Genomic DNA, 18,091 nt, shown 5'->3' with positions numbered 1-18,091 from the left:
CCATTTTGTGTGAAATGTATCTTCCTTTGATGGGTTATATTGTTTTCTTTGTTGTTGCATGAGTTTCTCCATAAGGGCTCTTGCCCAAATTTGTTGGTACCATTCTTTCATTAAGTCATGGTCAACCTGTTTCCAGCGGTGTGCCACAATGATGCGAGCCACTACAAAGAAGGAGACCAGTAACTCTCTGAGTGCAAAGCCTCGCTGTCTCCCTTGGATATTGAAAGAAGAGCTGCAAGTGGATTGGGTGTTGTTTGCTGTTTTGTAATGAGTCCAATTTCATTCAGTGATAATATGCTGTTCCCATTTGTTGTGGAGACTGTCTAGGGTTCCAGTTGTTGCTTTGAATAGTAGTTTGTAGAGTGTTGATAGTAAGCCTTTATCTGTGAAGGAGCTCTGGGAGGGGAGATTTTCAAATTGGGTCAGGGTTTTAGGGCCTTGTTGTCTGACTAAGGGAATCGATAGAAAGTGTTGTATTTAATGGAGTTGGAACCAGGTTCAGGGGCAGGACCCCAGTTTTTCTCTTATTCTCTGTGGGGTTATAGGAGAAGCATTAGGGAAGAGATCTCTAAGGGAGTAAAATGCATTTAAGTTCCCAATTCTGAAATTGTGTCAGTTTGTCTATATGGTAGAATAGTGGGTGATGTAAAAAAGGTATTATCGGGGAGGGCTGGGAGAGGAGGCGTTTTTTCTAGGTTTTCCATACTGCTAGATCAGTGAGGAGGAAGGGAGATGCAATCAAAGGATACAGCTCAAAATCCCACCTACCTCCATTCCAAATGAGAGGCTTTTCTACTGATACAAGTTAAGGATTTTAGTGCCCCTTTTTCTAATCCAGAGATTTCAGCTCAGTAGACAGAATATATTATGTTGTTCAAAAGCTGAATTTGCTTTCAGTGGCGTGACTGCATGAACGTGGTTACCCTATAACGACCTTGCAGCCAGGGCCAAATGCAGGATTACGGGGATTCTTGGCATTGTTCAGGCCCCAGGCAGGGTCCTGACTTGGTAGCAGCAGCAGGTAGTTGAGAAGTCACCATTTAAAAAGTCCCACAATTCCCCAGAGGGAGGCTACACTGTGCACTATGGGTCATTGTGGGAAATTTAAAATGGCAGTTTCCTTGTCCCAATTGACCCATTTGACACCTAGCAAAAGGCATCAGCAACAGTGAATTCTGCCAGAGCTCTGAGCCTGAGCAAATCCCTAAGGGTGTTGACTGTAGGCAACAGGTCTGCTTGCAGCAGATACATATATGCTTTTCAATCCAACCAAGACAACTTATTATTTGCAGAAGCCTGTCTCTTTAAAAGATTTCTCCATCACAGTTCTGCGTTACGCAGAGCTTGGAAAAGTTACTTTTTTAAACTGCAACTCCCATCAGCCTAATCCAGTGGCCATGCTGGCTGGGGCTGATGGGAGTTGTAGTTCAAAAAAAGTAACTTTTCCAAGCTCTGGACATGATACTCTTCCAGGTTGCAATAATTTCCTATGCACTGAAATGCTGACCAGGTAAACATACAACATCAAAGAGCATAATACATTATTATCACCATGATCTGCTGAAAAGTATCTTTACAGTTCCAGTGATAGACATACTAACTGCCCTGAGAAAAAACAGCAGCCTGCCCTCTGAAGTAGTACAGTAGGGCCCCGCTTTACAGCACTTCGCTTTACAGAGTTCACCTAATGCAGCAGTTGTGAACTGCAGAAAAGCCCTGCTCTTACTGCGCTTGTTCCACTTTTATGGCGTTTTTTTTGCTGTCGGGTGCCATTTTGGTCAATGTTAGTCAATGGGTTTCGCTTTACAGCAGTTTTCGCTTTACAGAAGGGGTCCGGAATGTAACCCATTGTATGAGTGGGGCCCTACTGTATATTGATAGTGTTGCATGGTGTCTGCTCTGTGACAACTACTTGTTGCACATTTGCTGTGACAGCACCAATGCCCTGGAAGTCCTTATCTATGAATGTTAAGCAAGTGCCGTGTCACTGGGCCTTTCTTTGCCTGGTGGCCATTTTGGCAGTCTTTCTGTGAGGCAGCCATTTTGGGAAGGCTGTCATTTGATAGGTGATTGGCAGCCATTTTGGAAAGGTCATCTGGAGGGTGGCCATTTTGGTGAGGTCATCTGGAAGGCAGAAATTTTGGTAAGGTCATCTGGAAGTCGGCAATTTTAGTAAGGTCTTCAGGAGGGTGGCCATTTTGGTAGGGTCTTCTGGAGGGTGGCCATTTTGGTAAGGTCTTATGCTGGCAGCTATTTTGGTACTGTAATTTTTAGGTAGTAGCCATCTGGGTTGTGGGCCATGCCTCCTAAGAAGGGTGGGGGTGGCCCTAGGAGACAGGCAAGGGCCCAAAGCAGCCTGCTCAGCAGTGGCCTCTTTCACTCAGGACATGTCATCCTCTGTGGGTTAGGGCCCTGATATCTGCATATTCAGGGGCAGCATTTGCTGGATATGGAAGGGATGTTTCTCCTTCTGCCCAGAAGCAGCCTATGAGTGATGATTGTAGATAGGTTGGGGCCCCCGTGGGCAGCGGCTGCCTACCTCACTGCCGACCCGTCTTCTGTCCAGGTTGGTGCAGTTCCATTTGGGGAGATGTCAGCTCCTCTGGGGGCCCATTTGCTGTCGGCAACAAGGGAGCATATTTGGAAGGAAGAATGCACGGATGTGTTTTCCCTGTTATACTGAGAGCCCGAGCAGAAGGAAAGGGATAAGCAGGAGGAGAGAGACAATGAGAAATTTTAAAAGGAAAAGGTGGATAGGACCTGGGGTAATAGGATGGCAGGAATTTTAATTTATATGGGGGTGGTGATTCAGCGCCAGCCTATGAGGGCAGCAGAAATACCTGGGCATAATATTTAGGGTGCATACAGAATTCATGGGGTCAGCATGGCTGGCCTATGATAAATCTTTTAGGATGAGAGCAGCAGTGGATATAAACCTACAGTGGGACAAAAAGGACCCTGGTTGTGGTTACAGTTCATGATTGCAGCTCGACCCGTGCAAGAGGATAGGGCAGATAGTAGGCATTTACTGGGTCAGTCTGACACTTTGGCGCCTTCCTGTGGGTCCACGGGGCAGCGGATTCAACCCCACCTGCTCTGTTGGGAGTTCAGTGTTAAGGGTTTGCAACAGGAACCTGTGTAAATTTAGACATGAGTGTGCCATCTGAACTGGCTCCCATCCTTTTACCAGCTGCTCTAGAGCTGAGGGGTTTAAGGGTTTTCAGAAGGGGAAAAAGCTCAGATCTGGAGGGCAGCCTTCAGGTAAGGGGTCCCACCCTGATGAATATTTGTGGGGTTTGCCTTTGCTCCATCAGCATCCTAGGCAGGCGGATGCACTCTATGTGGGGAAAAGTTTTTTGGTTTGGTTTTAGGATTTCATTTGTTGGGGAGCATAGCCCTTACATGTCAGGGAATTTTAAGTCGGTAGTTGGAATGGAGTTAGTGGTGGAGGAGAAAATAGATAAGGATATATTTTTTAATTGTTTTAAATTTTTAAATTGAATGTTAAATTGTTTTTAAAAGATGTATTTTAAATTTGTATATTTGTTTTTAATGTTTTTAGTTACTGTAAACTCCCCAGAGAGCTTCGGCTATGGGGCGGTATATAAATACAATAAAAATAAATAAATAAATAAATAAGTAGCCAAGAGAAGGGTACTAGGTCTATTTGACTACCTTACTATGCTTGCTCACAGCAGTGTTTTGACCTATGTCTGTATTTTGACTGGTGTCTGCTGAGCTAGGGATACCTTGGCCATGGGAAAAATGGAGGGTCCTTCGCCTGTACTTACCTTTTTGGGGAATTGAGCTTGACTCAGTGGTGCAAGCTTGCCGTTTATCAGCAGTGAAGTTAGGGGAGTTGAAGCGTAGCGTGGCCAGCATTAGATGCACCAGGAATTTTGCAGCAATTTAATTGGGTTGCTTTTGGCCATGGAACTTATTATTGGAGGCAGAGTGTAAATTCACTCTGTTGCCTCTGGGGCTTTGGGTTTTGGGGTTATTTTCAGGATAACTGGTGTGCAAAGGCATAGCCAGTGGAATGGGCTGAGGCTGTTGGGCTTTCATGGGCTTTGGCTATCTTTATGTAGTTCTAGCTCTGAGGCAGTCTGATTTCATGCAGTGCTGTTATAGCATGTTTTTGTTTGTTTTGTTTTGGGGCGAGGGGCTTTTGGATGGAAGAGTTGCTTTGCCCCCTTTTTTAGAAATGACAGATCTGGTCAGGCTTTGGAGGAGGTGATGTTTTGGTAAGTGGCAGCTGTGCTTGGATTTAGTTGCGCAAGTCAGAGACTGACGAGAGGGGCTGAGGTTTGGTTATCACTTTGGCCTCTTCCATGTCCACAGGCTGTGTGCAGTCCGGGCTTTAGGTTCATTTTGTGGTTTAGAGGTAAGTCTAGAAGGTTGTTATTTTGTCACCAGGATGGTCAGCCTTTGACTACGTTTCAGTTTTGGTCCATTGTCAGATGGGCCTTGTCACTGTAACCTCACCAGTTTCTGAGACGGGAGGAACAGAAATAGCCATCTTCGAGACTTGTATCAGGAGTAGCAAACACACCTGAGAAGTCGAAGGTATGGACTTTGCACATGGTGCATTGTGTCCAAGACTGTTGTGGCCATGATTTATTAGGGATCATTTCATCAATCCTTTCCACATACCATATGTATCCCAACTGATATACTGTTATGCTGAGCCAGCAAGGGCTGCTCTGATAATAAGGATGCAATTACCCAGTATGGACATTATGGAAACTACTACTCACATTATAACAGAGCGCAGTGACCGCTCTCTGCCTTTGAGGGGCTGACTGGAGCTTCTAATTACGGTCATGTTTGGGGTTGGATCCCAACCAGTTTGGTACACACTCTTTCCAGATGGGTGTGGTTTCTATAGTAGCTATGTTGGGCTGTGGGAGCACAGCCATGCGGGCAGTGGGGCACTGGCGGTAGGCCATTTAAGGGCCCTCCTTAACCGTTGTGCTGCTGAACATATTGATAATTGTTGTTTCTGTTTTAACACATTGGAGGGTGCTGGAGAGAGTCAAGGTACTCATGTGTGGCCAGAGATGGAGTTCTGGGCCAAGAGGAGGGCATGGCAGATGAGGCACGAAACCCAGTTGGGGTCAGCCATTGCGCTCTGGTCCAGTGGCTGGGTAGATGTGGCATGCTGTCAGAACGCCTCCTGCCAACATGCTTCATTGGTGCAGCTCCCTCTGCAGGATTTGATTATACATTTGGGTGGAAATGGCCTGGGAATGTTGAAGGGGAAAGCCCTTATCATTCAGGCTTGCCAGGACTTTGCGGCCACATGTACTAGGTGGCCTAGGACCGTGATTGTTTGGTCCACTATCCTCCAGAGGAGGATTTGGAGGGGTGGGAATGATTCCAGAGGCCTGAATAAGGCTAGTCGAAAGGTAAATAGGGAAGTCCGTCTCGTCCTTGCTGATACGCAGGGCGAGGTAATACATCATCCACAGGTGAAGTGTGGCAGAGCTGATCTTTACTGGCCAGACGGTGGTAATATGTCTGACCTGGGTAATGATCTGGTTTTTACTGATCTGCAGAGTGCCCTGCGCATAATTATTTGTCGCAGGTGGGGGAAGAGGGACTAAGCTGAGGCTTGTCCTCTTCTGTGGCGGATAGGTGCGGGAATTTCACAGGATGGGGTTTGGTAACCACCCTTAGGCACCATTTAAGGTGATCAGTGGGTTCTGAGGCCTGCCTTCCAGGCTGTGCGGGCAGTTGGCAGGATAAGGCTCACCTTTGGGGCTAACCTGTAACACTCACTCAGAGGTTGTGCGGCCCTGAGGAGGGGTGGATCTGGAAGGCCTCCCTAACCACCCTGCAGGGATGGGGTCTGGACGAGGGGCTTGGGCTTGGACCACCCCCTTTCCGATGGCAGGGTGCCCTCGCCCGATTGGGTAAGAGTTAGGTCCTGCACTTGTCTCTGCAGATCATTTATTATGCAATCAAGCATTTAATTGGCTTTATTTAAATAAACGTGGCCCTTGATTTACCCACACTTCATCTTGTCTTGCCTCTTCATTTCCCGGCTATGCACTGCAACTAGTTGTTGAACATTTAGTGTGACAGCACAAATGCCCTGGAAGTCCTTATCTATGAATATTAAGCAAGTGCCATTACTGTAAATTTCAGGAGCTTCTAAAAACTGTCTAAAAACTTCCTATTCACATAAGCGTTCCCTGGAGTGTGACCCAGCCATGTGTATCTCTGTATTACTAACTGAACGTTTTTATATAGATTTTTATTGTTTTTAATGTGAATTTGTATTGTTCATCACTCAAGCTGTTTTTATGATTGAGCAGTACATAAACATGTAAATAAAATTAAAATAATTTATTATTAATTACATTTCCATCCTGCTTTTCCTCTAAAAGGAGCTGAGGGCAGTAAATATACTGAAATTACACAGCAAAAACCTTGGTAACCAGTTGGGTCTTCACCAACACCTTTGAAAATCTTCTCCCAGGATTGAGAAGCAGCACCAGTTTGTTCCACAGCGACAACAGGATTTTGGAACTTACATGGTTTCATATACCACTGGCTCCTGAGTTTGATTAATAAGTTATTTTCTGCCAGTATCTTAAATGAGATTCTCAATATTTAATTTCTCCTAAGCCATTACCTATGCGGAGAGAAACATCCTATTCACAATTCATAAGAATGACCAAGCCCAAGCTGGTGTGAGCAGCTGTTCTACTTGTTTTTGAAAGCTTTTGAGCCCCTCTTTCAAATGGTAGCCTCCCACAAGCTCCTTTGCAAGACCAGGATCCCTTACCTCAAATGGCATGGCAAAGATATGAAGGACTGCCATCACAAGGAATTTTTGCACCTCTCTAATGTGTGAATGGAAGTGTTTTCTCCACTACAGTGAATCACACTGTATAAGCACAAGCAAATAAGTGTTTAGGATGGGAGCATATTAGCAGCTACATCAGATCAACCCTGCATGTGGTTATGCTTGCATCACAAGCTCATAATATCACCACCAGACAAATGTATTTCTTACATTTCAAGGAATGATGGAAAAAGGGATAGTTTTACAAATGTACAGAATATCAAGTGCTGTGAAAGTAGCATCAAATATTACTGGAGACATAATACTTCAGACCATGCAGTTTATAGAATATCTTAGGTGTTTACCTATGGTCAAGATGACTGAAATCTTGTAAATTCAATTCCCTGGTATCTTGAGTCAGATAAATTGTATCAACATCCTGGTTAGAAAAAGCACAATGAAAAATCTTTTACAGCTGGGATGGTAGAAAGGTGGTGTTTGGGTTTGTTTGTCTTTGCACAGCTAGCTGAAAATAAGTTCCACCAATGAGATTTCTGTACTTACCCACTGAACTTCTTCCCTATACGGAAAACCAAGCCAGTCACAAACACACGCATACATTTGAGAAAAACCTCCTAGAAACAAAAAAGCAACACAAACCATTTGTCTTCCTGGGAAATAGGTACTTCAAGTGGATGCACATATCTTAAAGACTCGGTATAATTTCCTCTCTCCCGAGCACAAACACTATGCTGCAGGCGCAATATGATACTAACTGAGCCTAGATCATGTTGTCTAACGTACAGCAGGGCACAATGAAACATAAAAACAGCACCTTCCCACAATCCCAGTCACAATGGCACTCCACTCTAACTATACCTTAGAGTTAATTATACCTTTACCAAAAAGTCAAACCTCTACTAGAAATAGAATTAAGTCTACCAGAAATAGAATAAAGTTTCTCAGTACTGACAGTGCCAGAAATTATACATTTCAGTCTAAGAAAGCATGCACACTCACCACATGGTCCCAATTCTGCCACAGTTTGGCTGTCCCAGAATGTCTGGAGATTAGCCAGTCTTTCTGGGGGCTCCATAATTACTTTTTTCATTATCCTTCTGCAGGCAAGAGGAAAATGCACATCTGAATTAGAACACAAGTTAAAATGTAGCTTATTTAAAACATTTCTATACTGTCCCTCATTAAAACAGATTCCGGAATGGTGTATAACAATATAGATAATAATCATAACAATACAATAGATAATTAATTTAAATACAATAATTATAATAAATTAATACCTAAGGCAATAATTAATAATAAATCAATTAAATCCTAACACAGTAAAACTCAACATTAGTAACCATAATAAAATACAACAATAAAAGAACTACAAAGCAGATTGAGGGATTATGTAAATTAAATGTTTGTGCAAACAAAAATGTCTTAACCTGACCCTGAAAAGATTGTAAAGTAGGCATCAGGTATACTTCTCTAAGGAAGAACACCCCAAAACCAGGGCACCATCAGTGAGAAAGTACCCCCATTGCGATTACATAGGAAAGCAAATAGAATAGGCTTTGGCAGAAAGTCTTAAGACATAGTGTAGCCTGCTATGGGAGGAGGTGTTCCTTCAGGTATTTTACTTACTATACTTATCTACATTACATGCAGACTTTGGAGGGCTGTGGGCCATGTAAAATGTGAACATAAGGCTGAATTGAAGCAGAAGTTATGCTTTCAGTTTCTCCTTTCCTATTAATCAAACCTCAGATTTCTTATATTGGCACTTGTAACAATCAGAACATAAAGCAATGTTTCCCTAGAGTGAAGTGGTTGTTAGGTCAAAGAGCTGGTTGAAATTACATTTGTTATCCACATTAAAAGTCCTAAGCGTCCTCAGGCAAGTGTATCACATAAACCAGGTCACTCCACAAATAATTCTCTGCAATTCCTGTGACCACAGCAACTAGAAAAATATGTTATAATCACAATAACTGTTGAGGACAATATCCATGATCACCTGATGCCTACTATGTTTCCCCATGTGCATGCATGTGGTGGAAACTGTTTATGAGGACAAAAAAATGTATTGTGTAGATTGAACCCAGTATTCCCCAGTGACATTGATTATCCTTTAACAGTCTACATCCGATTACTTGGGAGCAGGGGGAGAGAGGTGGACAGGAAGGATATTAAAGGCAGCAGACTCTAAGCTTATAATTCCTCTTCATGTAGATGCTAAGTAATTAGCTGCTTGTTTGCTTTTCTTTTGTACTGGCTGCAAGAAACTCAATCAATATACAGCATTTAAATATATTTATACCAAGAGAACATTGAAATTCTTGATGGTTCTACATGGGAGCTTCCCAAACTATAAGATCAGCACTTTAAACGAAAGACTGGAGTTCCTGGGGAAAAGGTACTATACACCAGTTTTCTAGTATACCGTTCACATGATTAGTAGAAGTACTGGCACCTGAAAAATTGTATCACATCATCCCTTCCCCTGAGGCTACAATATTCCTCTACCTGAAAGGGGGTTAGCACAGACACTAAGGTTGGGCATAGTTAATGGAGAGGATACATGCTTTACGCATACAAGATTCCTTGGCTTCTAAAGCTAAAAATGATTTTTGGAAAGTAAGGATAGATCTCTGTCTGAGACCTCAGAGATCATCTGGCAGTCAACAGACTATATTAGGCTAGATGAATCAATAGAATAATGGATTACAAGGCAGCTCTTTGTTCTAGAAAATAGCTCAAAACATCTGATAACCCAAAATAGAAGCTCTCATCATGGCTTTCAGAAAAAAAACAGAAAATGTGTTCAGAATCAATAAGTAAAAAACAACAGCAGTGAAACAACAGGTTAACAAATGAGGTTGAGTGACATTAAGAAATACTAAGAGACAGAGATTAGTACAAGGAAGGCAGACTGAAGTCTGGCCGTTCCACAAGATATCACTGAATGTCATTCTCCTTAAATTAAAAAATTATTGAGCAATCCATTTCTCCTGTCTCTGGTATAAGAACAGAGAAAACAGAAAACAATTTGAGTCAGACTAGTTAGTTATGCCAGCCCAGACAGCACTGTTATACTATCAGGAAGAAACTATCAGGTATGGCAACAGTAACCATAGTTTGCAGTGATACCCACAGTGGGCAACCAATGGTTACACTAAACTAGTTTGTCTCCAAACCAGAATCAGAAAGCCACTTCAAGCCATGGAAGTTTGAACCGTGATTAGGAGTCTTTCTCTCACAGAGACAGAGAGAATCTAGCTGACTGATCAGATGTTGAATATATGTTACAGTTTTTCCACTGAGTACCTACACTGGAGACAGACCAGGGAATATCCTCCTAAGACATGTTCCAATGTGCGCCAACACTTCATGTACATCTTCAGATGAAATCAACTTCATAGAAATGTTGCATTTTTCAGTTTCTACAAGCAGCTGCATAGCAAAGTAGGAAAAATGAAGTAACTTATTTTAAAAAAGATTTTAAAAAGACTTTTCTGAATACCACTTCAGTAATAAATGTTAGAATGAAACATTTGTAACACTTCCCCAAAAACAAATAATCCAAATAAGAATATATGTTCCACTGTAGCAAGAAATGTGTGTGCTTGGTCAGTCCTAAAGCCTTACTATATGCATGCGTTAACAGCACTGTAAGAATACCACTGGCGTTATCAGACCTAAACATAATACTACACTGAATATTACTACACTGGAATTGTTCCTGAATCTTTTATGAAAGCAAGCATTGCTTTTGTACAACCAAAGGCAGACCAATCTTATTTGTTGTGTCCTCTCCTCCCCACTCCCATTCAGCAGCTGAACCTGCTTGCAAATAAAGAACTACATCCAACTGCTATCCCTCTGCTCATAGAAGGCTCTTTGGTCCAGTGGAGCCTTCCATTAGTGGAACAGAGATCAAAGCAATCTCTGGTAATCCCCACCATCTCCTGCAGTCTCCCATTACACTTTTCAAGCTATTCTAAAATGTCCCCCAACCCTGTGGAGCAGTTTTTGGGACACATGCAGAGGGAATACGGAATTGTCAATAATAACCACAATCCCTGTTCCACTGACGAAAGGCTCTCCTGGAAGCTTCTGCTTCCATCAGCCCAGGGACACCAATCAGATGCAGCATATAAGGTATTACTAACATAATTCAGATACTGTTGGTATTACATAAACATTTATCCCTACACTTATTTCTTCTAAATTAAAGTTGGAAACTGGGAAGGGCAGGGGAGAGCACAGCTATGTAATTAGAATATTTCTTATCTGCTATACAATATTACTGCAAAATTAAATCCTTTTACAATTAAAATATTCACCTGGCCTGGTTTATTGCAGGTGATCCCTTGGATTTCCAAGTAGCTGAAAGTTAGTTCAAGCTGCAATTCAAACAGAAAACTGCTTAAACTTATATCAAAACACAGAAGTAAACACACACTAAACAAAGATTAAACTATTCTACATAAAATGAGCACCCAGTCAACTGTTTATTAATAAAGCATCATCAATATGCATGGCACAAAATGCAACTAAGGAGAACAGAAGAGAGGTGGAGGCAGGAGTAGTCAAGGAAGAATATGTCTTTCAATTAAATGTGCACAGGATTAATTATAATAGGGCAACCTTTGCCAACCTAGGGCCCTCCAGCTGTGCTGGCTAGGGCTGATGGGTGTACCAGTCCAAAACATCTGGAGGGTACCAGGTTAGTAAAGGCTGTAAAAGGGCATAGAGACTAAAGGGTTATGCCAAAAGCTTCATTGAAAGGAAGGAAATGAGAAGTAATAAACACTTCAGATGGCTAAAGGTAGCTGAAGGAATGATGGTCATGGGCAGAATATGAGAATGAAGAGATGGGGAACAAGGACATGGATTCTTTGAATGCTAGGATGATAAATTTGTATTGGGTCTAAGGGCAGACAGGAGCACCTGTGGTCAGGGCAATAAGAGAGGTGGATGATTTGGGCAGCAGACTTCCAAACAGAAGTATGGGGGCCAGGGTGCAACAACAGGAAGACCATAGTGGAGAAGGTCACAGCAGTCAAAGGGACAGAGAGGAATAGCAGTATTTCTGAAACGTGGAGAATGATATGACTTGGCAACAGTCTGAATGTGTGGAGCGAGGAGAGAAAGCAATAAAAGAAAAGGCCATGGTTTCCAGACTATTCAGCAAGATGGACTATGATGATGCTAATGGACAGGGAAAGCAGGGCTGTGGAGTCGGAGTCGTGGAGTTGGAAGCAATTTTGGGTGGAGTCGGTAGAAATGTACCGATTCCGACTCTGACAAATGTATATTAACTAGTAATAGCAAATTTACTGTAGTAAAATGGTAGCACAAGGCATTTCATCACCACCAAGTGAATCCAGAGCTTGGAAAAGTTACTTTTTTAAACTACATCTCCCATCAGCCCCAGTGTCAGTGTCGTAAAGGGGGCAGAAGCCTGATCATACAGGACAAGAGAAAAAACAGCACACTGTTGTGCTGTTTAGAGGCAAACACTAGAAGCGGGTATCAAGTGGTAGTTGGAGAGGGAGGATGAGTCAAGGGGGTAAGTCAAGGGCTCCCCCCTTTTTTCTGTGAATGAAAGGAACAGAAGTGGTTCCTATTTCAGAGAAACAGTATCTGTTTCTATGTGTGTCAGTTAACGGTGTGCATTAAATCTGTATCCGGCAGTGAAGCATATGTCCAAGTTTATTTGGCTGTTAGAGTCCGTAGGCTTTCTCCCTAGAGCTTGCATCCCACTTTTCCCATTATGAATCACTCCCTCCCCATCTTAATTCAGCTTTCCATATACCCTTTAAATGATTTCCCCTTTACTATCCCAGATCCTCCTCTTCTTTTTTCTTTTTTTTTTTTCAATAATTTTTATTCAAATTTTCATAAAACATACAAGACGAAATCATAAAACATTCAAAGACAAAAAACAAAATCAAAAATAGTTAAACAAAAAAAAAAAAAAATAAAATAAAAATAAAAATAAAAAATAAAGAGTAAAATATTGACTTCCCATTTGTCAAAGATCAGATCAGTTATAAGTCAATAATATATAACAATCCTGTCTCTTAAGTCATATTATAAAATCACTTTCCTCCAATAGTTATCCCACTTAATCATCAAATCTCATAAACATTACTTTATTCTTTCCACAAAAAGTCAAAGAGAGGTTTCAATTCTTTAAGAAATATATCTATCAATTTTTTTTTCCAGATAAGCATATCAATTAATCCATCTCATTACTAATTATGATAATCTTATTGTCATAACCATAGTCAAAATAAACATTTCAATTAATCCATCACATCAGAATCTGTTAGGTTCAGTAATTTCAGTAGCCATTGTTCTATTATCCCCATTAGTTCCATTTTCCATCTTCCATCTTCAGTAGTCTTGCCAAGTCCAGTAATTTCAGTATCCAATCTTCCATTATCAGTATTCCATAATAATCTTGCTGTCAAAGCCATAGTCATATAGTAAGAGTCTGATGGGAATTACCTCTATCCCAAATATTTTCTTGCCATCCATTCTGAATAGGTTGCTGAAATACTGCTGTAAAATCATATCTCTGTTCTTTTTTTCAAAATACACTGGGTCATCTCTTGAAAGTTTTTCCATTGTTACATGGCTGCAGTTAATTCCATAAATTTTCTCTATATTGGGCTCCATCACATCATTCCAGTCCAGAAGATTATCCATGCCATTGATAACTTTATCTCTAGAATCTTCATTAATTTCTTCAGAGATAACATTGAGTTCCAAACAATAGATTTTATTTCTAAAGTCCATAGACTCCAAATCTTTTTCCTGTTCCACGTTTGTTCCAATCTCCGGGGTCTCCTCTCTCACAGGGACCCCTGTTCCAGTCTCCAGGGTCTCCTCTCTCACAGGGACCCCTGTTCCAGTCTCCAGGGTCTCCTCTCTCACAAGGACCCCTATGTCTTTAATCTCCTGTGTCTCCAAACAATAGATTTTATTTCTAAAGTCCATAGACTCCAAATCTTTTTCCTGTTCCACGTTTGTTCCAATCTCCGGGGTCTCCTCTCTCACAGGGACCCCTTCCAGGGTCACCTCTCTCACAGGGACCCCTATATCTTTAATCTCCTGCGTCATTTTACTCAATTCAATTTTCAGCTCCTTACAACCCTGTCGCAGGTTTTGTTTCGTTATCTCAATCTCATCCATTATTTTCTGAAACATAGTTATTTCCAGATTCTCAGCCACTTTCTTAATTGCCATTTTAAAAGAAAAATATAGGAAAACCACTTCTTATTTCAGCAACAATTGGGTTAATACTCCAAACTTGGTGACATCACAGTATAAACAGAGCAGACAGCCTTATCTCTCCATAGTTAAGTAAACAAAATGCAGTTCCCAGGATCGAAACAATTAATGGCAGTCGTCAAGAAACAGATTCGTCAAAATAAAATAGACCAAAAAGAGAGTAGTCTCAGACAGTATAATATTCTTCAAAATAAAAATCTGGAATAGAAATCCCTCTTCTGTGTATATCTTTAGAATGCAAATCCAGGACAGCTTTTTGCAACAAAAACAGAGATAAGCTATTAATTAGTGCGTAGCAGAGAGAAGTTATGGCTCCCCAGTGAGATGTCAAAAACCGATCAATCTGGCAAATCTCTTTTAAACAGCAACAATTTAAGTCAAGTAAAAGAAAAATATAGAAAGAAGGGTGCTTGCCTGTTAGTGCGTTCTCTCTTAGAAGATAAGATGAACGTTCGCTTTAACAGATAGAGCTTGCTGTTGAAAATCCGTCCCACCTTCGTCGGCTGGACCTCGTCCCATAAATTAATGAGATCTGGTCGTCCCAACAAAAATAGGCTTTGAGGTTAATCTCTTCGTTTCTCCCTACCCGGGAGAAGTTTAATCAGTCAAAAAAAAAAGAAAAAACTGACTGATATATCTGAATAAGCTTCTTTTGAGGCAGGAGCCCGTCTCAAAAGCAGGCACAGGCTAAGTCACCCTTCCCGGAAGTCCCTCCTCTTCTTTTTTCTATGCATGCTACTTCATTCTTTAGAAGTAAATGCCAAGGCTGTGTGCCACAAAGGGAATCCATGTCTTTTTGTTTTCACTCCACAAAGTACCTCCTGTGCTTCCAACAGAGTCCATTAAAATTGATATCAAGAGTAAATATACTCAAGATATAATATGTGCATTATATGTTATATGTGCTTACTTTACTTCATCCCAAATAAATTATCTTGAGTGCAAAAGAAATGTGGTCCTGCATTAAAAACAGTTAAATAACAGAAGAACACCTGAAATTATTTCCTTATGAACAGCAGCTTAATTTCCCCTTAAATAAGGGATGCAGCTTCTATTTTACTATAAGGAAAAAAACACCAACTCTCCTCCATGTCTAAATAGAAAAACTACTGCAAGTGCATTAATTTGCAAGTTAAGCTTAAAGGACAAGTTTGTGCTAATATTTTTCTGTGTGGATCAGCTTTTCTTTTTACTTTTCTTCAGCTGACAAAAAAAATGGTATTTTTCATTTTTTTTGTATTTTTATAACCTCACCATGCCCTCATATTTTTCAGTGTAGCACCCTTAATTGGGCACATTTGCTAGGATCCAAGTTTTGGTAATGTCACTACACTACTTTTGAGACTGTGACTAAAGCTTCTATATATGCTATATATAATCAAGTAAGAGAAAATTAAGCACTACTGTTTTATTTTGCAACTTTTTCTGAACTTGTTTGCACAAGAGCAGAAACAGAGACATTGGCCAACATCATATCCATATAGGATGAACAATTCTCTCCAGATAAAAAGTCATCATCTGCAAACAGCATTGAAGTCTTTCCTCTGCCAAGACAATCAATTCCAATTGTCATGAGAATCAAAATATTTCAAGGAATATACTGTTAGATAAGTCATAAGATGCAATTGCAGTCTCCAGAGAGAACAGCAGATACTATCCTACTAACAATAAATAATGTGGCACAGTATACTATATGACATTCCTATTTTCAGGCTGCAAATACAACCAAGATTGCTAATGAATTCTGGAAAAAGCTTCAACTCAGTAGTAGGTTTTGGTCTAGACAGGTCAAACCCACCATACTATTGAGGAGGGACCCACACCAAATTCTACAGTGAGTATCTATACATCTCCCCTGCTGTGCCAAGATGAAGCAGGAAGGGGAGGTCCCAATCCTCAATGTGAAGATGGCAGCAAGCAGCGAGCCCTGGCACAGCACTTATGAAATCAGAAGCATGCATTAGGATCTCAAGGTATCTTATCAGACCCACTGCAACCTAAAGGACTCTAGGAAACACACAATTTCAGAATCAGCTTCCTCCCAAATTCTATAGAATAAACCTACTCCCAAATCCACTGAGGTTAATTTGATGGAATTATCTTGCAATGGTTTATCATTTTTAAATAAAATCACTTGCAGGGGTTCAACTGCTCCCAATGGTATGCATTCTTCACAGTATATTAGGTATATATTAGGTATATGTCTGAAGTCTTATATCCTGCAGATATAATGCTAGACTGCTTGTAAATTGTATGAAATAAATCTATGTAGATGAACTGGGGGGGGAGGATTTCAACTTTTGTTCAAGAGGCAACCCATGTCACATCCAGTTGAAAATTTCTGATCTGAAGTACTCTCAACACAAATTTTCATATTTGCATTTGTGTTAACCAAGGTCAGAAAGCTAATATAAATAAAAATTGTAGATGCTTGTTTTCTGCACATCTGGCTTTAATATACTTATGTATGCTCCTTTAAGGAGATCCATTTTACCAACAGAGTGTGTTAATACAAGCAGTTCAATAAGATTGTGATGCCACGCTAAATTGGTTTCTGGACCGCTCAGCTGCTTTACAATGTCCATGTTCAACAAGGACAGACCAAAAAAGAAAAGAAAGATTGTCTAAACCAGTCCTCAATGTAAAATTAGATCACAACAAAAAGGGCAGCAGGACAAAGCATAAGAAATTGTAGTGGGACTGTGGAGTCTTAGAGCTACATTTCCCAACAGCACCTATTATTGTCTTTATTCCCTGACCTCTAGGGGAAAGGGCCATGTTCCCGGAAAAAAGGAGGGAAATCAAGAGGGGAACAGAAAAGGGGCTACAGCTGGAGGATAGGTCGGGGTGGTGGTGGTGAAGCATCACTGGGGACTCAGAGGTGGAAAATGAGATTCAGTCCAGCAGTTTGGAAACAAAGGTAGCCCTGGGTTTGGTGCTAGTCAAAGGGGCTCTGGCTGCATACACACTATACATTGGAAAGCACATTATTTCTCCCAAAGAATCATAGGAACTGTGATTTACCCCTCACAGAGGTATAGTTCCCAGAACCCTTAACAAACTACAGTCTGCAGGATTCTTGGGGTGGGGGGAATGTGCTTTCAATGTATGGCATGTATGCAGGCTCTATGGAAAAGGCCTTACAAAGAAGCTGTGCAGGCCTACTATTGAACTCCAAAGCTGCCACAATTCATTATTATTACTGACATTAGATTAAAATAAGTGAAATTTAACATAACCGTTGAAAAAACAATAATGAGAAGAATGCCTTACCTTGGTAGGAATACGGGAAGTTAATAGAAAGGCCCGACATGATGTTAGCACCTACAAAATAAAGAGTAAAGTTGGAGGCAATGTTTAGCTTTTAAATAATAAAGAAACCCCAAAACCTTTCACTCAAAAGTGTTTGCATGTTTCATTCCAACAGCATGATATAAATCCTTGATACCTACAGGTAAATATAGACCAACCCTTGTTCATGTGCAAATCCCACTGAATTCATTGGGACTTGCATCCAAACAAACATGCACAGGATTGCAGCCTTTTTACTAGACAATCTATAAGCAATATATTTCCATTGTTGATCCTTACTAAGCCCTACACAGTTCCATCTGGAACACACTTGTATCAGGGCTGTGGAGTCGGAGTCATGGAGTCAGAGTCGTAAGCAATTTTGGGTGGAGTCAGAGTCAGCAGAAATGTACCGACGACTCTGGCTTCAAAATAAAATTAATAATTTAATTTTTTTGTTTTAATGTATTTTAAGGTCTTTTTATGATGTCTTAAAGTGTTTTTAGCGTTTCTGTTTGCCGCCCTGGGCTCCTGTTGGGAGGAAGGGCGGGATATAAATCAAATAATAAATAAATAAAATAAATAAATAATATACATTTGCCATTTATGAGTCGGAGTTGGTGTCGGACAGTACAAAAATAGAGGAGTCGGAGTCAAAGGTTTGACATACTGACTCCACAGCCCTGCTTGCAGTGA

At 40.9% G+C, this 18,091-nt stretch overlaps 1 protein-coding gene across 1 annotated transcript in view; it reads right to left on the bottom strand.

Annotated features, from left to right (window-relative positions):
• CARMIL1 (capping protein regulator and myosin 1 linker 1) overlaps window positions 1-18,091 on the bottom strand; it is a 221,984-nt gene that overhangs the window by 106,829 nt on the left and 97,064 nt on the right. Inside the window, exons 4-9 of the mRNA XM_061593631.1 lie at window positions 17,378-17,428; window positions 11,146-11,205; window positions 10,131-10,252; window positions 7,814-7,911; window positions 7,358-7,428; window positions 7,159-7,232 (exon numbers count right to left, since the gene is read on the bottom strand). Coding sequence (XP_061449615.1) covers window positions 7,159-7,232; window positions 7,358-7,428; window positions 7,814-7,911; window positions 10,131-10,252; window positions 11,146-11,205; window positions 17,378-17,428 — 476 coding nt within the window. The remainder of the gene's footprint in view (window positions 1-7,158; window positions 7,233-7,357; window positions 7,429-7,813; window positions 7,912-10,130; window positions 10,253-11,145; window positions 11,206-17,377; window positions 17,429-18,091) is intronic.

Source organism: Rhineura floridana, chromosome 1 (assembly GCF_030035675.1).
Source record: "Rhineura floridana isolate rRhiFlo1 chromosome 1, rRhiFlo1.hap2, whole genome shotgun sequence".
NCBI lineage: Eukaryota > Metazoa > Chordata > Lepidosauria > Squamata > Rhineuridae > Rhineura > Rhineura floridana.
The sequence above is the reverse complement of the archived record's forward strand: the minus strand, read 5'-3'. Positions and strand labels throughout refer to the sequence as shown.